The sequence below is a fragment of the Ambystoma mexicanum genome, chromosome 8 (genome assembly GCF_040938575.1).
Source record: "Ambystoma mexicanum isolate Mex_15411 chromosome 8, UKY_AmexF1_1, whole genome shotgun sequence".
NCBI lineage: Eukaryota > Metazoa > Chordata > Amphibia > Caudata > Ambystomatidae > Ambystoma > Ambystoma mexicanum.
Genome location: NC_090929.1, coordinates 1,724,870,692 through 1,724,896,587, shown reverse-complemented (window position 1 = coordinate 1,724,896,587; position 25,896 = coordinate 1,724,870,692). Strand labels below are relative to the sequence as shown.

The 25,896-nt window shown below is 46.0% G+C and overlaps 1 protein-coding gene across 3 annotated transcripts in view; it reads left to right on the top strand.

Annotated features, from left to right (window-relative positions):
- The window catches only part of LOC138473364 (zinc finger protein 398-like), a 171,572-nt gene that overhangs the window by 9,996 nt on the left and 135,680 nt on the right, over positions 1-25,896 (top strand). For all 3 annotated transcript variants that reach the window (XM_069612049.1, XM_069612048.1, XM_069612050.1), the window contains exon 2: positions 439-565. In XM_069612049.1, the coding sequence (XP_069468150.1) occupies positions 439-565 (127 nt within the window). The remainder of the gene's footprint in view (positions 1-438; positions 566-25,896) is intronic.

The following is a 25,896-nucleotide window of genomic DNA, read 5'->3' as shown; positions in this document are numbered from 1 at the left end:
CTGGATACAAGATGAACATGGGAACAGCATGATTCAGGGCCACCATGAGTACAAGATGCAAAGGAAGTCCAGCATGAGAGTTGGGAAAGGGTGACGCACCGTGAATCAATGATGTCCATAAAAGTCAAATCCAGCATTGGCCAATGGATCAAGTCACTCACCTTAACTATAGGGCTTCGACCGCAGACAGCACTCTCTGGTAAATAGTTATAGAAAAAACCTTCCTCAACACACCTTCCAAACAGGGACGTGTAATCACTGGGGACCGAGCACATAAGCCAAACCTCCAAGTACCCAGCCTCTGGTGAGTGAAGTTGGCATAGGCACATATGAAAGGGCAGGAGGAGAGAAAGAGGTTAATTAGTTCTCACCTTTAAATAATATGATGCCTGTGAATAATGATGCTGCTGAGTGTCTCATATACATTGCCTGTTCCAGGTCCCCATTCGGTTCAGTGATGTGGCCGCCTGTTTCTCCCACGAGGAGTGGAAGCTCTTACACGAATGGCAGAATGAGCTGTACAACAATGTGATGAAGGAGATCCAGCAAGTGTTGACCTCGCTTGGTAAGATCACACCCTCAATCTGGCAAATATATATCTTTCCTGGAAGATTATTTGACATAAACGATTTCATTTATTTAATCTAGGCGGGATACATGTAAGCGCAATCTGTATTACTTTTATTTAACGCTTCTTTAGATATGCAAATTGTGACACTGAAACTTCTGCATCCTTAAGTGGCAAATAAGAAAAATGCATCTTTTTATACAATGCGCTCCTACCCCCAAATGTGACATGGGCTTCAGTGAAACGCATTGGGCTACATTACAATTTTGGTGTAAGTAATTCAGCGGTCAATTAAGTGGTGGTAGGGTGGTGTACGTCTCAGTTATTGGGAGTCCATAAGACTCCATGGAAATCTTGACACAGTTGTGTGAGGTGTCAGTAAAGCGAGGCAGATGACTACTTGTACGGTTCTCAGTATTACACATTTTATTAACAGAGAAAGATTCAAATAAATCTTTGCTAACCCTACTCTATCAGAGAGTTCCCCTATTCTAAGTACTAAGGGAATCACTCCTACCAGAAACAAACTGACCCCCCCCCCCACTAAACAACAAAACATATAAAGCAAATGTCCAACAATATAAAGGAATGAATAATAAACGACAAATAATTTGGGTGACCTTCACCTGTCCTGGGTAGATCCCTTCCCCAGGATAGTTCAAAGTCAATTTCCCAAGTGTTCAAGCAGAAGAATAAAGTCTTGAATCAGTTCTTGAAAGTTCAGAACAAACCAAAAGTTCATCAAACAAAAATCCACTGATAACAGCCCGTCAGCTTCCAGTTGAAAAACATTAATTTCCCAATTTAGCCAAAGAAACAGCACCAATGGGAATCCTGGACGTCTGCCTTCCAGGACAGCTTTGTTACAGTTTAGAAAATAGATTAGCCACTTCTTCTTCATATCTACAATTGTTCGTAACCTCTGTAGTATAACTGGTATATTTGTCAGGATGCTTGTTCCCATTCTCTCGGTTTGTTTTACTGACGCGGCAGCTGCAGCAACAGCTCGCAAACAGCGCCGCAGAGCGCATGCTACAGGATCCAGCGCGGAAGAAAAATAACCGCATGGTCTATTTCTTCCTCCTTGTTCCTGAGTCAAAACAGCCAGTGCACAACCATCATTCTCTTGCACAAATAGCTTAAAATCCTTTTAATAATTTGGTGTGCCCAAAACTGGAGCTGAGCACAAAGCAACCTTGAGCAGATCAAATGCATTCTGACATTCCTCACTCCATAGCAGAGGCAAGGCAAGATTCTTCTTTGTCAATGCCACCATTGGTTTCACAATCATAGGGAAATTCGCTATCCACTGCCGGCAATATGAAGCCATGCCTATTATGGCTCTGACTCCTTTCTGTGTCTTTAGAATAGGCATACCAGAGATGCTCTCTATCCTTTCTGGTGTCAGTCTTCTTCCCTCTTTCGAAAGGAGGTAGCCCAAATAGGCCACCTCCTTCCGACAATACTGGAATTCTTTCAATGAAGCTTTATGTCCATGCACTACTAAATGTGTCAATAACATGGCGGTACTCTCTTTGCAAATGTCTTCTGAGACAGAAGCAATCAACAGGTCATCAATATACTGCAATAGTACACAGCCCGCTGGTAGCGTTAGCATGTCTAGTTGTTCTTTCAGTGCTCTGCTATAAATACTTGGGCTCTCAGTGTAACCTTGTGGAACTTGTGTGAACGTGAAAGAACGCCTTCTAGTGTGAAAGCAAATAAATATCTGCTATCTGGGTGTATAGGAATGCTAAAAAATGCATTTTTAAGATCGACAACACTAAAATGTGTTGCAGAGGCTGGAATCATTGTCAAAATGGTAGTGACATCTGGGACCAATGGAATTGGGGATCAACCACTTTATTCAACGCGCGTAAATCAATTATGAAACAATACAGTATTTCATTACCTCCTTTCTTATAAACTGGGAGAATCGGACTATTGCAAGTGTTACCAGTAATCTCGTCAATAACGTTTCTTTTAACCAAATCTGAAACCATGCATTTCAATGCTTTCTCACCTTCCACCGAAATTCTGTACTGGGGGATACGCAGCAATGTGACTCCCTCTTTCAAAACAACTTTCACCGGCTCTATTTTCAAACAACCAACATCGTTATCATTCATCTCGCATATGCAAGTCGGTACCTTACTTAACTCTGTTGGCAACGGTTTGCACAGGAATTGGGACACTGGCATTTTTTGTGGTGAAATCGTCAAAAACACTCCATCAGGAGAAAAATGAATAACCGCACTTAGTTTTTTCAACAAATTTAAACCCAATAGTTTCTCGCCTCAATTTTGTGTCAAAAGGAACGGACAAGACTCAGTGGGCCTCATTACGACCCAGGCGGTAAGTTACCGCCTGGGCTGTGACTTTACCACCATGGCGTAAACTACGTTTACGCCATGGTGGTTGGCGGACTTACCGCCCCATTCCGAGGTCGGCGGGGCGGTAAGTCCCCAATCCCCATTTACCCTTCCCCATTCCCATTTTTGCCCCATAGGGCATAATGGGAGGGGGGAAGGCGTTAATTACGCCACCGTAAATTACGGTGGCGTAATTAACTCCATGGTCCCTTAGCGCCATGGATTTTAACACCTGCTAAAAGCAGGTGTTAAAAGCGCCATGGCGCTAAGGGACCTCGTAGTTGGCGGTAAGGGGTCGGCGCAGCTAACGCTGGCGTTAACCCCTTACCGCCAGGGTCGTAATGAGGCCCAGTGAATGGACCTAGTGTTATAGGCACTGACTGTGACACTGGACTAATTACTGGAGTGCCTGCGAACCCTACTGAAACATTCTATTGCCCTGACAGTGGTATCTCCGGAACCAGGTGATGGTCTATTGAGCACTTCTGTGCACTTGTGTCCACTAGAAAAGTGTGCTCCTTATTCCCAACTTTCATTTCTACGTAGGGTCCTTTCTGATCAATAGGAATAGACACTGGTTCCGACCCCTGTCTTGGGCTGTCCTAGGGGAACAATACATCATCCGATGTGAAGTCACCAGAATAGTATGTATTGGATTGAGTATCAAAAACATTTCCATCTCCTGTTCCATTCTGCTGATTTTGGTTCTGATTCTGGTTGTTATTTCCTTTGTTATTCTGATTTTGTGGAATTCTAGTGTTTCTATTTTGCCCCTGTGTTCCCGGGCGACCTCTGTTCTGTCTTCTCGGGCCATTCCCATTTCCATTCTGTACTCGCCAGTGACCATCTTCTTTACAATATGCACATTGATTTAGTCCAATTGGACCTCCGTGCATGTTGGAGTAATTTCCTCTCCTTTGTGCATTTCCTCTGCCCCTATTATTATTCTCTACCTACTGTAGTAACACTCTCGTTTTTAGATTCACCCTATCCCTCACCTCTTTCTCTTTCTCTGAATTTACTCTATTCTCATAGTATTGTGCCATGTCTAATACTTCAGTCTGTGATTTTGCTTGCCACATACTTTCAGACGTCATTATTAAGTTTTGGATTTTCGGTAACAACCCTCTCACATAATTGTCAACAAATAGTCTTTTCCCAGGTTCAGTGCTTAAATCTTGACCGCTAAAATCTGAAAACACTTCTTCAAATCTATTGAAATAGTCAGTAGCCAACTCATCTTTGCCTTGCACGCAGTTAGTTTGTCCCATGTTATTCTCCTTTCAGGTACTATAACATTTAATTTCTGTACTATTTGTGCCGGTAATGCTAACATATTTGACAATGGCTTTTCACCATCTTTTCTGTCCGTATCGTCTTTTATAAAATTTTCCCAAGTAGCACCCAAACTTTCATGATCCTCTACATTCCTAATTTGCTTCCATATATCTGCTGGGAGAATTACAGGGAATAATAGGTCAATATCGCTCATATTAAAAATGGACGATTTCAGTAGGATTCAATTTCTTTATAGAATCCCGCCGGATTCTTACTTATATCAGGGATTGTTTGTTTTATATTATTCACCTCTTGTCTAGAAAAAGGGACATGTACATATTGTGCTGTATAATGTGCTCCTGTTACCTGTGCTGGTTGTCTATTAATACCAGGAATTTCTACTTTTGGCACAAAAGTGGGAGGGACTTCTCTCATCGGAAATATCGCACTGGCCCTCCCTCCTTCCTCTCTCTTATTAAGCACTATAGCTAGATCAGGGGATAGAGCAGTCTTCCCAGTTTCAGTTAAACACGCTCTCTTGCATACTGTCATTAATTCAGAGGGACAGCAGTCATTTCTCTCAACATATTTATCTTGCAAATATTCAACCATTACTTGCAATACTTTCCTATCTCTATCTCTATCGTATACAGTACAAACGTATCATACAGTTATAGGTGATAGGATCGAAATCAAAAGGATAGAATGCCTTTTTTTCAACACCAAAAGGACCGAAAAAAAGGGTCGAATGAATTTTGTTTTTTATGGGGGTGATTCCCCCCCAACCCCCTGTTTTCTTTTTAAAAAATACTTTTTTTGCATACTATACCAAAATATATATAAATAAATAAATAAAAAAAGCATTCAACCCTTTTTTTTCCGGTCCTTTTGGATTCGAAAAAAAGGGCATTCGATCCTTTTTTTTCGATCCTTTGACTGGACACGGTATCATGCACCTCCATTATAGGAATACTAGCATCCATAATCCATCTAAGCGCCTCTCGCGTACATATTGTCATTTCTTCACTAACAGGTTTTGATGGCGGGAAAAATCGCTGCACGACATATGGTGCCATCTCTTGTCTCCCTCTTTTTACCTCTTTGTACCGAAACCCAGGAACAGAAAACATCTCTGAATATAATTCATCAAGTTCATCTTTAAACTCATATAGCCTGTCCACATGCTCCTTCATCTCTGAATCACTTTCCCTCAAACGTGAAAAGGCATTCAAATCCTGCAACTTCTGCGGCGGTACCATACCAGTTAATTGCTTCCATCTATCCATAAGATACTCTCCCATGCATTCCAACAGTACCTGTTTTTCGCTGAGCTTCTTGTAATCATACATTGAACCCAGCGTCGATCCCTCATCATTGCCTTCAATGTACATTACTGCCTGTTCTTTCAGCTCTCTTTCTCTCCCTGCTAACCGTACTACAGGTTATTCTAGTGCTTCCTCTCTGTGCAGGCCCCGCCTCTGCAGAGCTGCCTTCTCTCATAGCTGCTGATTCAAGCTCGGTAGGTGGAGGGGGAAATGGGATCACGTGTTCAGGAGGGGCTGGTGCAGATGCAACAACTAAAAGGGGGGGTGGCAACTGAGGTTGAGCAATGGGCACTGGTGCAATTTTGTCAATTTTACTTTTAGGGCGTTCTTGCCTTTTTTCATTTGAAATCTTATTGATTAGTTCATCTGATGCATGCAACTCTTGTTGTGGATATATTTTTTTGTATGCCTAATTGAAGACTCCTATCCGCCCTTTTGATATCCTCATCCCATTGCTTTTATCCTGTTCTAGCACTCTGTCTGCATTAGATTTGTGCCTACGCGCATGTTTCTCTCTACTTCTTAAACACAGGTTAGCTTCCTTCCTCCAGTCTCTAATGACGTCAAATGTCGCAGGGCGTGCCTTCTTGCGCAGCAATACTGATTCCAAATGTTCTATTCGAGGCATCTCAAAGCTACTATCCTTCAGCCATTACAAATCTTCTACGTGTCTGGTTTGCCTATGCCAAATTTCATTAAACATTATTGCCCCTACTCCATACTTCACATACATCTTGAACGCTGGTGACCCTACGGGTGGCGCAGCCTGGCCAGTTTCCAAAGATTGTCTACTGCAGTGGAAAAATCCCACTAGACAGGAAGACAATTTCCCAGGCATGTTTGATCTTATTCGTACCTTATCCTGGGCGTTTGATCTTGCCAGAGCAACTCTCAACCAATATCAGGGCTGTTAAGAATCAGGGCACGACTCACATGATCAATCAGCTCGTCTCTCAAGATGCAATTCGTCCGTATACAGACGCAACCAGGGATCGTTGTGACTGCGTATCTGGCTCAATCTTCCGCGTTTCGGGACCCTCGCCTTCTTGCTCTGTGGCCGGACGCGTCGATCAGGGACCAGTTGTGTACAGATCTGTAAAGGAGTCTCTCGTCACTTTCACAGGGGCGCACCGAAACCCTCTCGATCCCGGCTCAACGGCCTCGTCCTCGATTCGTTGCTTATGCCTTCTTTAAACTCAATGTACACGATGGAGCAAATGGGGGAGGGTCCCTATTCGGGCGCCATTATTTGATAGGCCCTGAAGACCCTCTCGCATGGAAACAAGGCACAATCACCATACACGAACTGATACGCCAGACACGAGGTTCAATTCCCAAAATCTAGGGTTTATTGCAAAGCAATAGTCTCAGTCGGCCGACTGGATCTCGCATCTCGCAACGTGTCTCACCCAGACCTCGTGAGACGCAAGAGACCGAGCATTCTACAACAGTGACATATATACAAAAGGACAATCATATAATCAGTTTGTGACACATCAAAACCGCCCATAATGTATCTTCCTGAGCAAGGGTTCGGTGATTGACAATTATGACGAATATGACACCTTCTAAGACGTTTCTGTGTTATTCTATATTAATTGATTTAGCAACAGTTGCAGTTTGCAAAAGCACAGACAGGATTCTTTGTTACAGAGAACATAATGCTTTTGTTCAGTGAGCAAACTGTGTTCGTAGGAGAGACACATTCCAAAGCATGCTATCTTCTAGTTTCTATTTGTGAGCTAGGGGTCAGCTTGACCTAAGTGGGCCCAGAAAGGGGCGCCGTGAGGAGAGTATAATTCATGCCTTTAACGGCCGGTTTCTACAGTTTCTGCAGTTTCAACAAGACCAGCTGGCACCTGGATTGGTGATTAAATGCCTCTCTGCTCGCCTTCAAGGACTTGAGGGAGGAAAACAATGTATTTCTGTCTGGGCTGGTCTCTCAACATGTAACTCGTGGCCTTGCTCTGTGCAGGAGCAGAACAAAATTAAATTCATTTTTGCAAAGCGTTTGAACAGAAAAGCAAGACAAAGCAAAATGGCGGATTATGTGGGCACAAAATGGACGCTCTATGGTTATGCTGACGATTCTGTAACTGGCGATGCTGGGCATATGATTCGATTGGTTTTCGGCCAACATAATATACCATCTATGCTATGGTAGGGTATTTTCTAGTCTAACAGCCTCAGCAGTTCCAAGAGAAAATGTTTCAACAATGATGGTTTAAAATGACAGTTTGAGCCCTTTTGCTTCAAGTATTGAACAAACGCAGTTGAGACCCACAGCCAATCTTCCTGGCCCCACATATGAATAGACGCAGCATTAGCGTCAGTGACAGCTCTGACGTTTTTGGGTGTTTCGTCTCTTCTGGAGGAGATGTAAGACGCATTAGAGATGGTAGGTGGGTCAATATCCTTCTTGAATGAAATAAAAGTTGTTAATTTGTCATGACTTTTAAAATTCAGAACACCAAAACCCATCATCTTAAAATCATCCTCTTGTTCCCAAACTAAGCGTCCAACTATTTTTGAGTAGAAATGTACCACTAATTTGTCTCTACCAGAGTTAGGTATTTCCACCCAATCATTGGCCCTCATTACGACCCTGGCGTTAAGGGGTTAACGGCGCCGTTAAAGGTGTCGGCGCCGTTAAACCCTTAACGCCTGATTACGAGGTCCCTTTGCGGCTCCCGACCTTAACGGCTGGTCTGGACAGCCGTTAAAGTAGGGACCCGCAAAGGGACTTTCGAGGTAATTACGGTACCGCAATTTGCGGTACCGTAATTACCGCCTTCCCCAGTCCCATTGAGCCCTATGGGGCAAAAATGGGAATGGGGAAGGGCCAATGGTAAATGGGGAATTACCGCCCCGCCAACCTTGGAATGAGGTGGTAATTCCCCATTTACCATTGGCGGAATCGGTAATTTACCGGCGTTAACCATGGCGCTATTAGCACCATTGGTTAACGCCGGAGTCGTAATCCCGAATGGTTGAGTCGAAGAGCTGGAATAGAGGAAAATATATACAGTAGTTTAGAATGGTTGAATTGATACAAATCATTAATTTGCCTAATATTTTCAAAGCCAATACCTCCTTTGTTAAAATTGTTGTTGTCCCTGGTTAGTGATATAAATGGGAGTTTTGTTACAGAGACCCGATGCTCAGTTTTAATCATTGCCCCATTGTTGACCTTGTTTGAAGAAACCGCGAGATGGTTGCTAGTCCTGTCAACATTTACTTCTACTATGTTCGTGAGGTTAGATGAGACAATGGGCTTCATTACGAGTTTGGAGGTAGCCATGCCGCTATTTGCGGGCCCGTTATTAGCTCCCTGGTCCTTTAGTGGCTCCCACTAAGGGCGGCTGGTAACCAGCCGCCCTTAGCGGGACCCGCTAAAGGACCTCGGAATACAGCAGTAAGGGGTTAACGGCACCGGCATCCTTACCCGCGCTGTTAACCCCTTACCGCCGCACTCGGAATGAGGCCCAATTGGCCTCATTACGAGTCCGGCGGTAACCAAGCCGGAAAAACCGGCAGGTTACTTCCGGACTCGTATTACCATTCCGCCTCCGTGATTCCCGGTATTACCGGGGCTGTACGACCCCGGTGACCCGGGAATTCGGGAGGCGGAATTGTGTTAGTCCCCATTCCCATGGAGTCGCATAGGGCTCCATGGGGATGGGGACAATGGAAACACTGGGTCCGTCTATGACGGAGCCGCTGTTTCCATTTCTGCCTGCAGGCGGGTGGTGTTAAACCCGCAAAGTCAGACCTGGCGGGAGTGACACCTCCCACCTGCAGGAATCTTAATCAGCCGGTCCGGAAAGAACGGTCGTGGCGGTCTTACCACCACCGTTCCTTCCGGACCGGCAGGGTCGTTATGAGGCCCTATGTCTAACACCTTGGTTAATCCTTCTACTGAGGAGCTGCCCAAAGGCGACCTCTGTACTCTGGGTTTAAGAAACATGGCAGTTTTATTCTGGGACATGTTCTTGGCGTCTTTACCTTGTTACTGCTTTTGTTGCACTATTTCCAGTAAGACGTGATTGATCGTTGTTTGTCATAGACGAGGGATCCAGACAGGTCTTACCTTCTAAAGTGGGAGGTTGGGTATTGAGGTCAGTTACATGATACGTTGAGGATAGAGCCCTTAAACACTTTCCAGATGAATGTTTTTTATTCAGGTTACAGTTTTTAAGATATGTGTTGATTTTTTTTGCTTAGATTTCCTGGACTCCAGTGTCTTGACTGTAGAGTAGTTGCTTAGCGATTGGAAGGGAGAAGCATGTATAGTGATCATTTGGGTGTGTTGTTGGAAGTGCAGCCGTCATTTAGGTGCTTGCCCTCATCATTGCAGTATTCCAGGTCGAGAGACTGGAATAAATCCAGAGAAATGCTCAGACGGTCCTCTCTCACAGGAGGTGCCACATGGTTAGGATGAGTGCTCAAGTTAATTACCTAACTCTTCCCATTACTCTCACGTCAGTCTCCACTCTTCCCATTACTCTCACTCCAGTCTCAACTCTTGCCAGTGCTCTCACACCAGTCTCATCCAAAGTACATTTAGTGATAAAGGACCCATTATCTTGTCTCGGACAACTACAATTTCTCTCCATATTTAGTTTCCTCGTAATTGACGGTAGTAGGGAGGAGGTAAACTGTGCAGCTTCTTTTATATTGTCATACAATCTGATGATTGATTTGAAGAATTCAATTGATATTTTATTTCTGTCACGATCGTGTTTAAGAGCGCGATGTTAGGTAAAGATTTGGGGTAGTACCCTTTGGGTACACTACAACAACCTCAGCCTCCTGGCAATAGGACCCAACCTTTGGTATAAGTCTGAACTACACAGGTTTGTTAGCGTGTGGAGCAGCCAGGCTTATCTCAAGGGGGGGAAATGTGAGCTGTAGTGGAGTTACACAGAGATTCACAATGACAAGTATCCAAATAAACACTTGGGGTCTCTTTACACGGTAGGCGGTAAGGGTTAACGGTCACCGGTAAGGGTACCGGTGACCGTTAACCCTTACCGCCTTATTACGAGGTCCCTTTGCGGGTTGGTACTTTAATGCTTGCTTTTAGCAGGTGTTAAAAAACGAACCCGCAAAGGGACCTTGGTGCTAATTACGGTACCGCAATTTGCGGTACTGTAATTAGCGCCTTCCTCATTCCCATTATGCCCTATGGGGCAAAAATGGGAATGCGGAAGGGCCTTGGTGAATGGGGAATTACCGCCCCCGCTCACCTTGGACACGGTAAAATACCGGCGGCAACCATGGCGCTAATAGCGCCATGGTTACCACCTACCGTGTAATGAGGCCCTTACACTCAAGGTTTCTTGAATAAACAATTATTAATTTATTTACCAGTATTTGTATTTTTCTTTATTTGTATAGCGCGCCTGTCCCAAAGGCATCCAGGCGCTTTTCGTACAAGTTACAGAGGCATGGAATACAGTTGACCAGTCAGTTGAATAAGCCTTCTTTAGAAGGCAGCAATATAATAGCAACACACAAATACCTTCAAAATACACACTCTTAGTTTCTAAATCAGAAAACACCCATTGGGGATGACACACAGACACGTCCTACACCCTCGGGTGACTTCAATAGCTAGGACACTGTGGACATTGGTATATTACTGTTAGCATTTATAATAGTACTGAGATGAGTGTCAATGAAAAGGTTATTAGAACAAACAAGAGATCACAAATATTCTTAAGCAGGCAAATACTTTTGGACCCCCCCCCAATGCAGAGTAAGTTAACCCCTTCCTTAAAGGATAGGTGCAACACAATGGGCCTCATTACACGGACGGCGGTGGTCCATGCCGGTAAAATATCGGCACCGCCTTGGAGGAAAGGGGAATTACCGCCCTATTCCAAGGTTGGCGGGCGGTAATTCCCCCTTCCCCCATTGCCCTTCCCCATTCCCATTTTTGCCCCATAGGGCATAATGGGAATGGGGAAGGTGCTAATTACAGCACCGCAAATTGCGGTACCGTAATTAGCTCCCTTGTCCCTTTGCGGGTTGGTTTTTAACGCCTGCAAAAAGCAGGCGTTAAAGTCTCCAACCCTCAAAGGGACCTGGTATTAAGGCGGTAATGGTTAACGGTCACCGGTACCATTAACAGTGACCGTTAACCCTTACCACCGTCCATGTAATGAGGCCCAATGTCAGAGGAGAGAAGAGTCATTCAGGCAACCAGGCTAAGCCAAAGTCAATGGGCAGAAGTCTATGGCCCTCATTACGATACTGGCGCTAAACCATGGCGCTATTAGCACCATGGTTGGTGCCGGTATCGTAACGAGTCCGCCAATGTTCAATGGGGAATTACCACCCCATTCCAAGGTTGGCGGGGCACTAAGTCCCCATTGAACATTGGCCCTTCCCCATTCCCATTTTTGCCCCATAGAGCTCAATGGGACTGGGGAAAGCGCTAAGTACGGTACCGCAAACTGCGGTACCGTACTTAGCACCAAGGTCCCTTTGCGGGTCCCTACTTTAACGGCTGGTCTAGACCAGCCGTTCAGGTCGGGTCCCGCAAAGGGACCTCGTAGTAAGGCGCTAATGGGTTAACGGCACCGCAGCCTTTTACGGCGCCGTTAACCCATTAGCGCCAGGGTCGTAATGAGGCCCTATGTGACCAAAGCACTTCTTCCAGGTAAGTAAGAAAAGCCTTTGCATAATGATTTAGAACTCTTTGAAGAAAAAGAAAAATCAATCTAAGGCCATAAGCTGTTAGACTTGTGAGTAGTAGAAGATCCTACAAGAGGTAAGTTTTCTTAGACTGTACAGTACCTTTTAGTTAGAAGAAAAATGCAGCAGTTGACTTCTGTTCCTGGGCACCTCTGCAGATCCTGGTGTTCCTGGGCCTCAGTCGTGGGGACAAGAGGGAGGACTTCTGGGGACTCCTGCACTGCAATGGGACGGTCACCGACAGCAACCAGCAATCTTCAAACAAGTGGCAATTTGGTGTTTCAGTTCCTCGCGTCTACCGCAAACAGCACCACTGCGGTTCCTGGCTGTCGAGATGGGCTTTTTTTGCATCTGGGTTCCAGCACTCTGTCTGGCTCAGGCTCGGTCAGCCCTGCTTCCTGGGAGTCCGGAGGATCTTCCTGGAGCTCTTGGCTAGCTTAAAAGCAACGCACACAAACTGGTGTTCCTCTCCCTGGCTCTTCAGTTTCACCAGCAATTGCAGTGGAAGTGCAGCCAGCTTTGAGAGGATGTCCAGGTGGCTTACTTTGGAGTTGATTGGTCCCACCAACTCAAGGGTAGAAGTCGTCCTTGCAGGGCTTCTCTAGTCGAAACGAAGTGGAGTTTCAGCACAGCAGCAGGGCTTCACCGGGCAAACCAACGGTCCAGGAGTTGCAGCAGGCGTCTTCTTCAAGTTCTTCTTTGGATTCCTTTGTCCAGTGGCCGACTCTGCCTTCCAAGCCAAAAAGCCTCACCTTTTATGCAGGCTTCTCCCATTCATTCCAGCCTAGCTGCCAGTCAAACAGCAGGGTGGCTGTCCTTGCCGGACAGCAAGGCGGCCAATCACCTAAGAGTGCATTCCTGTCTCCTTGGAGATTAAGCACAGGCTGTTTCAGGCACCTCCCTCACTTCCTGCCCCCATCAGAGACTCTGGAGCCAGAGACGGGCTTCACTCGTGAATCCCGCCAAAGACAAAATGAACAAAGGGACCAAACCTGGTTTGGCACGCAGAGTACATCTCAAGAAGGACCTTTCCATAGAGAAATGGTGAAAAAAGAAGACCGGGCCATTTTGACAAAAATGGCACTCAAGGGTGCTTTACTGCAGCTGCGAACGCAGCCCGCGGTAAAGACACACCATAGTAGTAAAAAGTAAACCACTGCCACCAGGCCACCAGCCATTAATCGTAGAAAGGGTAACATAAAAATGTTACATGAGAAACTAGACAAAGGGGATACTACGTAACTGCTCCAGTACCCAATTGTAAGATAGTGGGCCTCATTACACGGAAGGCGGTGAGCCATGGCGCTATTAGCGCCATGGCTCATGCCGGTAAAATACCGGCACCGCCTTGGCGGAAAGGGGATTTACCGCCCCATTCCAAGGTTGGAGGGGCGGTAAATCCCCCTTCCGCCATTGCCCTTCCCCATTCCCATTTCTGCCCCATAGGGCTCTATGGGAATGGGGAAGGCACTAATTACGGCACCGCAATTTTGCGGTGCCGTAATTAGCCCCGAGGTCCCTTAGCGGGTTGGTTTTTAACGCCTGCAAAAAGCAGGCGTTAAAGCATCAACCCGCTAAGGGACCTCGTAGTAAGGCGGTAATGGTTAACGGTCACCGTTACCATTAACGGTGGCCGTTAACCATTACCGCCTTCCGTGTAATGAGGCCCAGTGTGTGCTGGGTCTAGAAAGTTACAATTGTAAGGAAAGTCAATTTCACTTTATTGCTCTTGGAAAAAGTAATTTATCCAAGAAAAAGGGCCTCATTACGAGTTTGCCTGTCCGGATACAATGGTACCGGTAAGCTTGCCCGGACCGGCAAACTCCGAATTGTGCTTGCGGGCGCCTTTTATTCCACCAGGTCTGACCTGGCGGAATGAAAGGCACCCGCGAGAAGAGCTTGCCTGTAGCACAGGCACGGTAATGATTGGTGCCAGTGCTACAAGCATCCCCATTCCCATTGAGCCCTATAGGGCTCAAATGGGAATGGGGATCACCTGATTCCGACACCCGCGAAAGGGCAATTACCGGGTCCGGTGGGCCAGAAAACCCCAGTAATTGCCCATTCGCGGGTGCCGGATTTTTTCACAAGTTTGGAGGTAGCCTGCCTGTATTACAGGCATGGCTACCTCCAAACTTGTAATGAGGCCCAAGGTATTTAAACCTTGGGGAAATCTGAAAGACTTCCCTGTGCCGCTGCACTGAAGGTGCTGTGTGTCACAATGTAAAAAGATGCCTATGGAGTTTGTCAGACTCCAAAAACCAAAAGAAACACATTAAACTACATGAGAGAATGGGAAAAAGGGTATTTCCCCATTCAGAGACCACGGACCCAGACCCGAGTTTGGATTAAGGACATGGCTGCCTCCAAACTCTTAATGAGGCCCCTAGAGTCCAGCAAGAGCTGGGGGTCTCTAAGGTAGAGAGGAATTAGCACATTTCTGAGAATTCTCCCTAACACGCGACAAGGCAAGGGAGGGGAACAGGAGAGAACAAAACAACGATTTTACTAGGCCCAGTGACATTGAGAACACGCAAGTTGAAGTTGCATATGAAGCGCTGAGATAGAAGAAGGGCCCAGAGTAGCACAGACATGTCTTGCGATGCAAACTCTGGAAGTGCATAAATAGGAGTTTTTAAACGGTCATTCCTTTCTAGGTGATCTGTTACTTTAAAAGTCACACTCCTACCCTGCCTCAATGCATTTTCCTTCCAACTTCATACTGTGGGCTTTCTGGTACACTTCTTCAAACTCCCTCTCAGCCCACTCTCCACATCTTCTGAGCACTGATCAAGATCTAGAAACACAGGCCTGGGCTCACCGGCAGGCGCAAGCTGGCATCCGCAATGAAGGCGGACCAACAAAGGCTCCTGTCCCGAGCATGTCGGAGCCGGGCTGGACGCAGGGACTGAAACGCCTCCCGAACATTTGCCTACCACGTAAATGTCAGTAAACCCAAGACATTAGGGCGCTCGTTACCTACCCAGGCCATTGTGTTCATTATTTTATAGGATCAGAATGCTGCCGACCTTTGCGAGCTGCTTAAGCCACTTTTAATTAATCTATCCTGAACTCAGCTAGTAGCTAGATCCCCAATTATCGACCTTAAATACGTTTGAGATTTGACCTACGTGCACTCTCCGTCCTACTACCAATGAAAACCTCTCACATTACCTGCTGTACCATATCAATCTTGGGACGTACTGTTACCCAACCACATTAGCTGTATAGCATATAGTTTGCCTCGCCAGAACTGCACAAACTATTGCTCTCCTTTCAGCACGTACTCAACTTTTACGATATTGCACTGCCCCTGTGGCCATTTTGTGTCCATTCTGAAAGCTGAATCTGTAATAACAATGAGTATGGGCCTTCCCCCAGGCATGAAGGCACCATATGCCACCCCAAATGTTTGAAATTTCGTGAACTGTTGACTGCCAAGTTATTTTTCAATGTTTAATGTTCAATTTAGCGAACTGTTGACTGCCCCAACTGCTACTGCTAAAATGTTTGGGAACTCATTAGCTGTTAACTTGATGTACACACAGCACATTGTATATCAAGTGCCTATAACTGTCGTACCCATTTATTGTTCGGCATCAAACGTCTGTATAGATACCTGGGTACCCGCTCAATTGCCAACACCGCTTTTGTACTTTGTATTACCAATTTGTGCTAACTATTTCCCTGATGGTACCATATTGTATGCGAATTTAGACTATTCTGTCGGGGGGAAATTCTGCCGGGGTCGGCCGGGCCGTCCGCAGACCTCCGGGCAGGGAGGCCCCAACTCCTCCCGTATATCCCAAAAGAGATAGAGTATGAGACACACGCAAGAAGCAAGGTGACTCTGCTGTTTATTAGACAAAAAACGGCAGGGATGGGTCAAGGAGCGTACGCGTCCGTCCTGACACACACACAATCGTAGGGCTCGCAGGCCCTTTTTACCCTAGTATGACGCGCTACTTGCGTCACCTTGGAAAGTTAGCAAAAAACCTATCGCCACTCTTAATTGGTTGCTCGAGTGGTAGGGTTAGTATAGCATACGTATAGAGAACAATATTAGTGGACAAGGGTTAGTCAGGTGATATATCTGGGTTGTCCCTACAATTAGATACATGAGAATTGTTACATGAAGACCCCTGATGATTGGTTAATGTTAATGGCGTCAGTGATAGGAGCCCCATGTTCTGATTGGTGCGCCCGCGAGCTTCCCAGCCTGGGACCATCGCTGTTCCCAGCTCTCGGTGTACCTGTCATTTGCAACAATGTTTCACTATGAGTACGTGCAGACAATGTGAGGACTTATTCATAAGCTGAAAGGCCGACTACTCCCACTGTCGCAGATGTCCATTGAGCCTTTTAATTGTATCTGCCTATGTCTTGTAACGAGGGATCCAGACGCCTTCTTTCTCCTGGGCTTGGCATCCTGTCAGGTTCGGCTTGGTCACGTGAGGTGGGACCGTGTTTGAGGCAGAATTCTGCACAATTAATATTGTTTTTCCCCTGTGGGCCTGGTTTAATTTGCAGGTGTGACTTTAACGTTGGTGTGCGGCGTGCGAGGTTGCAACATCGTGCCCTTGATGGTCTGCTTTTCGGAATGTGGGTTTGCAACATTGCGACCTTGGCTGTTTGCTTTCGTCGGGCTCATTCTGCAGGATCAGCAACCTGACTCTTGTTCTTTTAACGTCCATGGAAGCTCTTGCTTGCGGCCTACTTAGGCCTGGTGTATAGGTGGAACCGTTTGGTGCACAGGCGCTTTAGGTTACAGTACCATATTGTCTTATGACCAGTATCGTGTCTTCATTATATTTCTCATTGTGTCACCTGGGTTTAGGAGAAGCGTAAGCAAGCTCTTTAGATGAGTTCATGATGCGTCTTGCGTTTCTGCATTTTGAAAGCCTATGTGGAAAATAATAAAGATGCACGTCCGTGAGTATGTCTGTCGCCTACGTCATAGCACTGAGTATATTCTTCGTGTAGATTGGTGCGGGAGTGTCCAGTGTGTATATTTGTACCGGTGTGCTGACCGTTGGCTAGGTCGTCATGGCATCTCTAACGACGTGTAGGTTTTAGTCTAGTTGATCCGCGCCGCAGGTGTCGGCATGGCCAGGGCGGGCTGCTGGGCAGGCAGATGGACACATCCGTATGTTCCTGTACCAGGGTATTTGGTCGTCTGGTAGATGGGCAAACTCTTCTCGTGGCGGGTGCCTGGGCCGTGACCCTTTAGGCCAAGCACGAGAGGTGAAGGACGGGAGCCTGGTCTTCCATTCTCCCACTTCAGTCCCCCCTCTGGTCGACTTGTCGACCACAAACATATCCTTTTCATTATCTCCTCTTACTCTCCATATCTTAGTTATTCCTCCTAAATGTCCATAGTGGTTCACATGATCTTCAAATGACCAATACATATATTCACAGGTTCCTCCAGGAGTACAGTATACCCATTTCCCTATGTAGCTCCTGGGGTTTCTTGGGTTCTCGATCTTCACCGATGGTGGGTCCAGATGGTTGGTGATGATCTGGTTGCGCAGCTTCTCTCGCTCTTGTATTATTATGCCTGTGTGTTGGCCGTCATCTGCTGGCATCAAGGGGTGCATACCGACCATTTCAAGCAACTCGTCAGTGGTGCGTGCCTTCCGGGCCTTCCAAAATCTTATTATGATCAGTGTAGCTCCAGCCAAAATAGTACAACCAACTATAATTTTCAGTCCATCTGACAGCCAAGATGGCATCCATGACCATAATAGTGAAAACCAGCTTTCATCCTTTGTCACCCCTTTACTTTCATCCATCATTTTGGAGTGCATCTGGGCCAATTGTGAAACTGCTTCTGTCAGTGTACCATTGTCAGCATCGTTGGCAGGAATGAACGTGCAGCATGATTGTCCTATCTTTGCGCAAACTCCTCCTTCCATGGCTGTGAGGAGGTCCAATACATATCTGTTCTGGAGTGCTACCATCCTTATAGCTCGCAGCTCCTCTTTTATTGCGTTAAATCCATTTACTGTAAAATTGATGGTCATCATTAGTTCCCATCTAGTTATCTGGAGCCATTTTGCGTTTGCGTAAGCCTGCAGTCCCGGATGTATTATTGAGGAGAAGAACATTGCTGCTCTGCTGAATAGTCTGTGTTCTGGCGGAATTGAAGTGAGTGCCGTTTCCGACCTTCCCCATAGGTAATTTCCTGTCAGAGGTTCTCCTTGTCTTTTCCTTCTATTTAGGACAGTATCATTGCCGTTGGTCCTGTTCCCTTGTTCCTCCTGAGGTGGTGCAGATCTCTTCTTTCTCTTGTCCCCTTCATCCATTTTGGGAAAGTTCGCCACATTCACATGCTTCTGGGGTACCACTAGTGATGGTACATTGACGTGCACCATTGTGCACACACCATTCCACAGGGGAGGCAGTGTATGGTATGCCTTTTCTCCACAGGCCCAATAATGGTCCATTATTACTGCTGTTCCTGCTCCCCCCTCAGGTAACTCCATCACGCTTGCACAGTTGGTGTTGTATCCTACGTCCACCTCTCCTTTATGTTGGTAGCATACCTTAGGCGCAGTCAGCGGCAGTATTGTTATTGGGTCTTCATCCGTCTCTATCCACGTGAGCATGGGTACGTACTTGATCCAAGTCGTCCAACATCTGTGGTTGTGTGCCTCGATAGTTGAGATAGTTTCTTTTGTTACCATGTTGCTGCCAATCACTCCTATCTCCCAATTGTTGTCCAGGTACACCTTCCCTGTTATCGTCACCAATGGCCTCTCCCAACATCCGGGTTTACCAGGAACTTCAGTGGCGTACCAATCACATGGTAAATACTGCAGTGTTACTTTCTTTGTTTCCCCTTTTGCAGGACCACTTGTTATGTATTTGAATGCTTCAGCATGTAGACTGCTCTTGTGGTAACTCAAATAGGTCTTGAGGAAGTTGTTTTCATATGGGTATGAGTCTTGTGTTTTCCACACCATATGCACCACTGTCCCTTGGAATCTTCCTTTCGTTTGGAACAGTGCCAAGTATATTATGCATCGTGCTGTCTTTTCATCTATTTCTGTGGCAACAAATGTTCGAGAAGCGCTCATGGCGTATGGTATTAATGAGCAAACGTAGCAGCTGTCCTCTGTTGTCTGCTTACCAATGCGGGTCATGTGTTGGCACCATATGTTGTTTGAGACGTGTGCTGAATCTTGTATATAATTATCAATACCTTTATTATCTGAGTATGTGCTGCGTTGAACTCTATTTTGCTTGTGTGCAATTTTACTAGTATCACCTGACGTAACACCTGTTGCAGCTAGGGATGGGGGTGTATTAGGTTTGGGTACAGCAATAATATTGAAAGCATAGCTGTACTGCCATACAGAGGCAGCCAAGAACCCGGTGATCATCAAAATCCCTATTATTTTTATTACATATGCTAATTTCACCGGCATTTTGCTCTTACCTTGCTGCAGTCCTGGCAGCGTATTCTTGCGACGTTAAAGTTGCCCGCCTGAAAATTCTCAATATGCTGGTTATTAAATGTTAGTTGTTGTTTTTTAAGCTCTCCCTATCAAATAGTCATTCAGTGCCCAGGCGAAGAGCTGTTCCCACGCTACTCTAAGCGATCTATCTCTTAGGACAGGCAAGTATGGGTGGAGGTGGGGCACTGAGTATTCTATGGCCAAGAGGAATGCTGTGTAGTAGACACGTACCCTTCTCCTTTTCAGGTACGTTGGCCTTTTTATTTCATATACAAATTGGTGTGACAATTCTTCTGGGTAGTTATCGTCTGAGGGTACCATCTACTCCTGGGCAGTGAATTTGTTAGTTATCTATTTTCTTAGCAGTACAATAATACGCAGTTCCTGCATGTGCGAGAGAAAAGAAAAGAGAGCATTCACGTGTTTACATGTGTACGTGTGCAAGGCAATGTCCTTCAGTTCAGTTATTACTGCTGTGGGGGTAGGGTTCAATGGGCAGGGGGTTTGGGCTCAACTGGCGGAAGTATCTTTACTCTTTGAGCGTGTGACCATGGGGTGGGCAGTATGGGGATCACCCCTTTCTTCTTCAGTTATTGTCTCTGGGGAATCTGGGGAGTGACAGGGTATGGGAACACTTGGGTTGTTGGCTGTGGTAGAACTTTCTTCCTCCGATGGTGATGTTGTTGCTGTTCTCCCAATGGACCTGTCGGTGACGCTGGGGCGGGTCTGGAGTTTGTAGATCTTTACATCGTGTAGGTGGTTCCAGGCACGCTTGTCCTGTAGCTTTACTGCTCTCGTTGATACCTCCTCTACCAGATGGGGGCCAGTAAATCGTGGACTATTCCATTTCCTGTTGAAATTGCGAAGTAGTACGTGGTCACCTTTAGCAATTTTACACAGTCTTTCCTTTTCCAATTCTTTATCCGCGTCTTCTTGTTGATTGCTGTTAGACCCGCCCCGTGTGCGCTCGAGCTGTTGAGACACAAACACTACACTAGTAATCCAAGAAGACACATATTGGTACATTTCATCACCAAGAACACTCGCTGTGCTTTCGTGGTCGGTAAATGCTCTTGATGTTGGCGTTAGGGGAAGGCGCATTTGACGTCCGGTAACCACCTCGTGTGGGGTGAGGTGGTGGTCGGACCCTGGTCTATTCCTTAGCTCAAATAGGGCTAATGGAAGGCAATATAACCAACTCTTCTTTGTTGTTTGCTGTATCTTTGCAATTGCCTCCTTTAATAGGCCATTCAGGCGTTCACATACACCGTTGGCCTGTGGGTGGTATGCACATGCAAATTTATGCTTTATGTTCAGCAAGGATGTGATGTGCTGGAACATTTCGTTTGCGAAATGTGGGCCATTGTCTGACCTTAACACCTCGCACACTCCCCACCTGGGGAAGACCTCCCTCACTAGGAATTTAGCTGCTCTAAATGCATCTGGGTGTGAACAGGGCCCTGCTTCAATCCACCTAGAGAATGGGCATACTACTACAATCATATACCTATTTCCTTGACATATGTTGATCATATCAACATAGTCAATATGGAGATGCCGGAAAGGTCCCTCTGGCCGGGGTATAGAACCTCTTATCACCTTGAGGGTATGGCCGGCCGTAAACTGTTGACATGTGAGACAATTGCTGATAAAATTTGACACATGAGAATTTAACTCGGGGCAGAACCAATCTTCTCTAATTCGTGCTGCAATTACTTCCTTGCCTGTGTGGGCTGGATGATGTAGTTGGCTCAGGGCGGTGTTCAAAAGTGCCAATGGTATTACAACTTTCCCAGTGCCACCCTGGCGCCATAGTGCGTCGGTTGGTGACATTGTGCATCCTCTTTTTACCCATATTTCTTTTTCGGCCATTGGTGCAGCCGCTTGTAGCTCCATAATCTGCGTGGCTGGGAGATGGGTGTACCCTTCTCTTATCAACAGCTCCTTAGCCATTCCCCTCCCTCTCCCTCTCTGTGACTCTGGGGGGTTCCATATCTCACCAAAGTATGCAGCATACTTCGCATGTGCGTCTGCTGCTGCATTCCCCTTCGAGACGTGGTCTTCACCATTGGTGTGTGCGGTGCATTTTACTAGGGCTAATTCTTGGGGGTCATTTATTACTTCAATTAGTTCAGCCAATAAGAGGGCATGTTGCACTGGAGTGCCATCAGCTCTCCTAAACCCTCTTCTTCTCCATTTCGACAGCCCTGAGTGGACAGTGGATGTAACATATGCGCTGTCGGAGTATATGGTCACTCGTTTGTCAAAGCTTTCCTTCAACGCCAAGATCAGTGCAACTAATTCCGCTGCTTGAGCGGAGTAATGCTGTGGTAATTGTACACATTTCATTGCCACACACACCGGTACCTCCATCATTTTTACCACTGCTGCCCCAGTTCTCCTTATCCCATCCCTTTGATCGATAGTTGATGACCCATCAATAAACAAGAGCTCACCTCCCTCTAGTGCGTTTTCTTCAACCTTTCTAGTACATGAGTACATTTCAGTTATTTGCGTACAGTCATGAGCATAATCTCCCTCCTCAATTACTTCTGCTAGGAACCTTGCAGGGTTGACCGTGCTACATCTAACAATTGATAGTTCAGCTCTGGATAAAATGATCTCATAACCTGATGCCCTCTGCGTGGTTAGGGTGGACTTAGGTTTATTCAATATTGCAAATAGTGCATGTTCCACAAACAGTGTTGTTGGGCACCCCATGGTGATTGCTGATGCTTTTTCCACTGCAAAAGCAGCTGCAGCGAGACCTTGTTCGCAAGGGAAGTGACCTAACATCACAGGATCTAAGTGGCCGCTGTAAAATGCAACTGGTTTGTAGCCCATGCTTGTTTTTTGAGCCAACACTGCTTTCATTACTGCTGAGTCGCAATGTGAAAATATAAAAAATTGTCGCTCATAGTCTGGGGATGCCAGTACTGGAGCAGTTGATATCGCATCTTTCAATTCATCAAAAGCTTCTTTCATTTCCATCGTCCACCCCAGCTTTTTCTCCCCTTTATTAGCTTCCCTTAACGCCTCAAGCAGGGGTCCTATGTACGAACTGTAATCAAATACCCATGCTCTACAGTAGTTGCACAGCCCCAGGAATTGCTGCAGTTCCCTCACAGTTTGTGGCATTGGAGTGCTTGAAATGGCCTGTGCTCTTTGTGGTGCAATCTTTCTTCCATGTTGGGATATAAGTTGACCAATGTAAAGTACCTGTTCTTGACAGTACTGTATCTTTTCCATGTCTACCTTGTAACCTTTTTCAGCCAATATTGTCAACATCTTTAAGGAGTCCTCTCTGCATTTTCTTTCGTTTGTACTGCAAATTATTATGTCATCCACATACTGCAACACTGTGCTTTCCACTTCAATGTTACCCAAATCCATCTGTATTACTCTATTGAAAATTGAGGGTGATTCGCAATACCCTTGTGGCAATCTGGTATGCTTCCACTTTGTGTTTCTGTAAGTGAAGCTCGTCAGATCTTGTGAGTCTGGGTGCAATGGTATTGAGAAAAAAGCATTTTTAAGGTCGATCACAGTAAATCGTGATGCTTCTGCTGGAATGCCACACAATATTGTGGCCGGTTTGCTGCTACGGGATATTCTGCTTCTACTATGTTGTTCAAGGGCCTGAGATCCTGTATGAAGCGCCAAGACCCCCCTTTAGCCTTGCGCACTGGGTACACAGCCGTGTTACATGGTCATTCTGAGGGGACCAATATGCCATTATTTATAAGGGCCGTTATGGTTTCATATATGCCCTCATCTGCCTCTTTTGACAGTGGGTACTGTTTCACTCTGGGGAGTATTGCACCTTTTTTCAATTTTATCCTTACTCCCCCTATGCTTTTTATGCACCCCACGTCATAGGGGCTAGTAGTCCACAATGATTTGGGTACCTTTGACATATCCTCCTTAAAGAAGGGGACAGGGGTGCATGCGGGTGCTTCAAGTGCCATTGCAATTTTCTGTGCTACTTGTTTGTAAGCCACTCTTTTCTACACTCATCATAAACACCATTTCACCTTCCTCCTTTTCTTCTGAGAACAGCTCCTCATCCGACACCTGGGTCAGCCTACAACCTTCTGCTAGTGCTATCACTGCCCTCCATGCTCTTCCTTCTCTGTCTTGGGCATGTACAGCAATGTAATCAGCTGTTGCAATAATGCTCTCAATGTCCATTAGAACCACCTTTCATTCTGGTTCATTAACAGGTGTTTCTGGTCTGAACAGATAGGCTGCTGGCCTCCTCCATATTTTCCCTTCTATCCCTGGCATCCATGCAAATGCCATATCTGTTCCATACTGGAATAGTTCGCCATCTACTGGCTCCGCCCTAATCGCTGTCTGTCCGCAGTATGCTTGCATAATCTGTCGTGCTGTGAGCATGTTAATCCCTGGAGTAGAGCAAATTATGCCGTCCTCAGTAAAGGAGATCGTCATATTCAACCTGTTCATTATGTCTCTCCCCAGTATATTTACTGGTGAGGCACTATAATATAGAAGTGGAACTGACAGATCATAATCTCCAATAGATAAGGGAATGTTATCAGTAAAGGGAACCAACCCTCTAGCCCCAGAGAATCCTTGGGTGTTCATGGCTTCGCCTGACATCTTAAATTTACCTTCCCTTATGCAAGACCGGGTCGCCCCGGTGTCAACAAGGAATGATAATTTTTTGTCACCTATCGTTACCTCTATGCGTGGCTCCTCCGCACTATTAGGTGTTACTGACAGGATGGGACACACCAAGGCCGTCTGTGGGCTGTCCTATTGAGGGTACAATGATTGGCCATTTCCTGTGTAAGGGTTGTGTCCCAAGACCGTCACCCTACCCAGTTGTGTTTGTTGTGCTTGGGGTTGTTGTGTCACCGCTACCTGTTGTTGTGGCAGTGAATATGTCTGTGGCTGTTGTTGTGTTATTTGTTGTTGTTGTTCATTTCCCTGTTGCAACGTCTGCTGTTGCTGTAGGCCCTGCTGTTCCTGTGAGGGCCTTGGTTGACCCTATTCACTCCATGATGGTGTTCCTGGTCTAACTCTACACGTGCGTGACATGTGCCCTAATAGTCCACAACTCCAACACACTGGTGGTTCCCTACTCTGCCATGGGAAGCTCCCTGTGTTGTCCTGGTATACTGGTTGCCCTGTGGGGTAGGAATTTCTAAGTCCTCCCACCTGCTGTTGGGTGTTATATCCGTATCCTCTCCCTCTCATAAATCCTCCTCTCCCCCTGTTATAATTATAATACCAAGCTCCTTGCATTGGGTGTCCTCCTCCCATGTTGGTTGTGTATGGTTGCAGTGGCGGCGCCTGTTGTATTACAGTCTGTGAAGGTGGTATTTGGGCGGAATCTTGTGCAGCCACTACTTGTGTGGGGCTTTGGGTCATTGTTGTAGGCGTAGTTATTAGTGCCCCTTCCATTGTGTATTTAGTAAGCTTTTTCTGTACTAGTTTAGCCTCTTCCGTTTTCCTGTCCTCTTCCTTTTGTTTCATTTTTCCTTGCCATGTCCTGCTATGATGCACTATAGTCAGTTGTATTTCTGGCCATGGTTTTGCTTCCATTCCCACTACCTTCTTTAGTTGTTTCTGAACTCCTTCTGGGTGCCCTTGTACTAGTATATGATAGAATATTGCTGGTGTTTTATCCCATTGCTCTCTAGTTTCCATGCGCCACTTCTCTTGGATCTCCTGGATATAATCAACAGGATCTTCATTCTCACGCTTCTTGCGGGAGGTAATTGCTCCTATGTCTGATGTGTCTGGGTACTGTACCCTCAGGGCCTGCCATAGTGCATGTCTACAGTTTGCGAATGGTGCCCCATCATGCGATGTGTTTGTTATTGTTACCCCATGGAATCCCGCTCTCTTCCAAATGTCATCCGCTCTATCCCCTAATATTGATATTAAAAGGCCCTTTACATCTCCTACTGCCAGTTTCTGTCCTGCTGTGTGTTTTTCCATTTCATATATCCACTTACCCGCACCTCCACTTAATGATGGGAGCCTGCATTTTATATTTTCTTTATCGGTATGCTTCCAAGGGACATACTGTGGTCTAACCCCTTGTAACGCTCACCTGATTCCTGTAGAGGCGCCGGTCTTGACTGGGCGTATACCGTATCTTCAAAGGTGATGTGTAACACACGGCTGGCTCTTTGGGCTGGACCTCTGTGCACTGT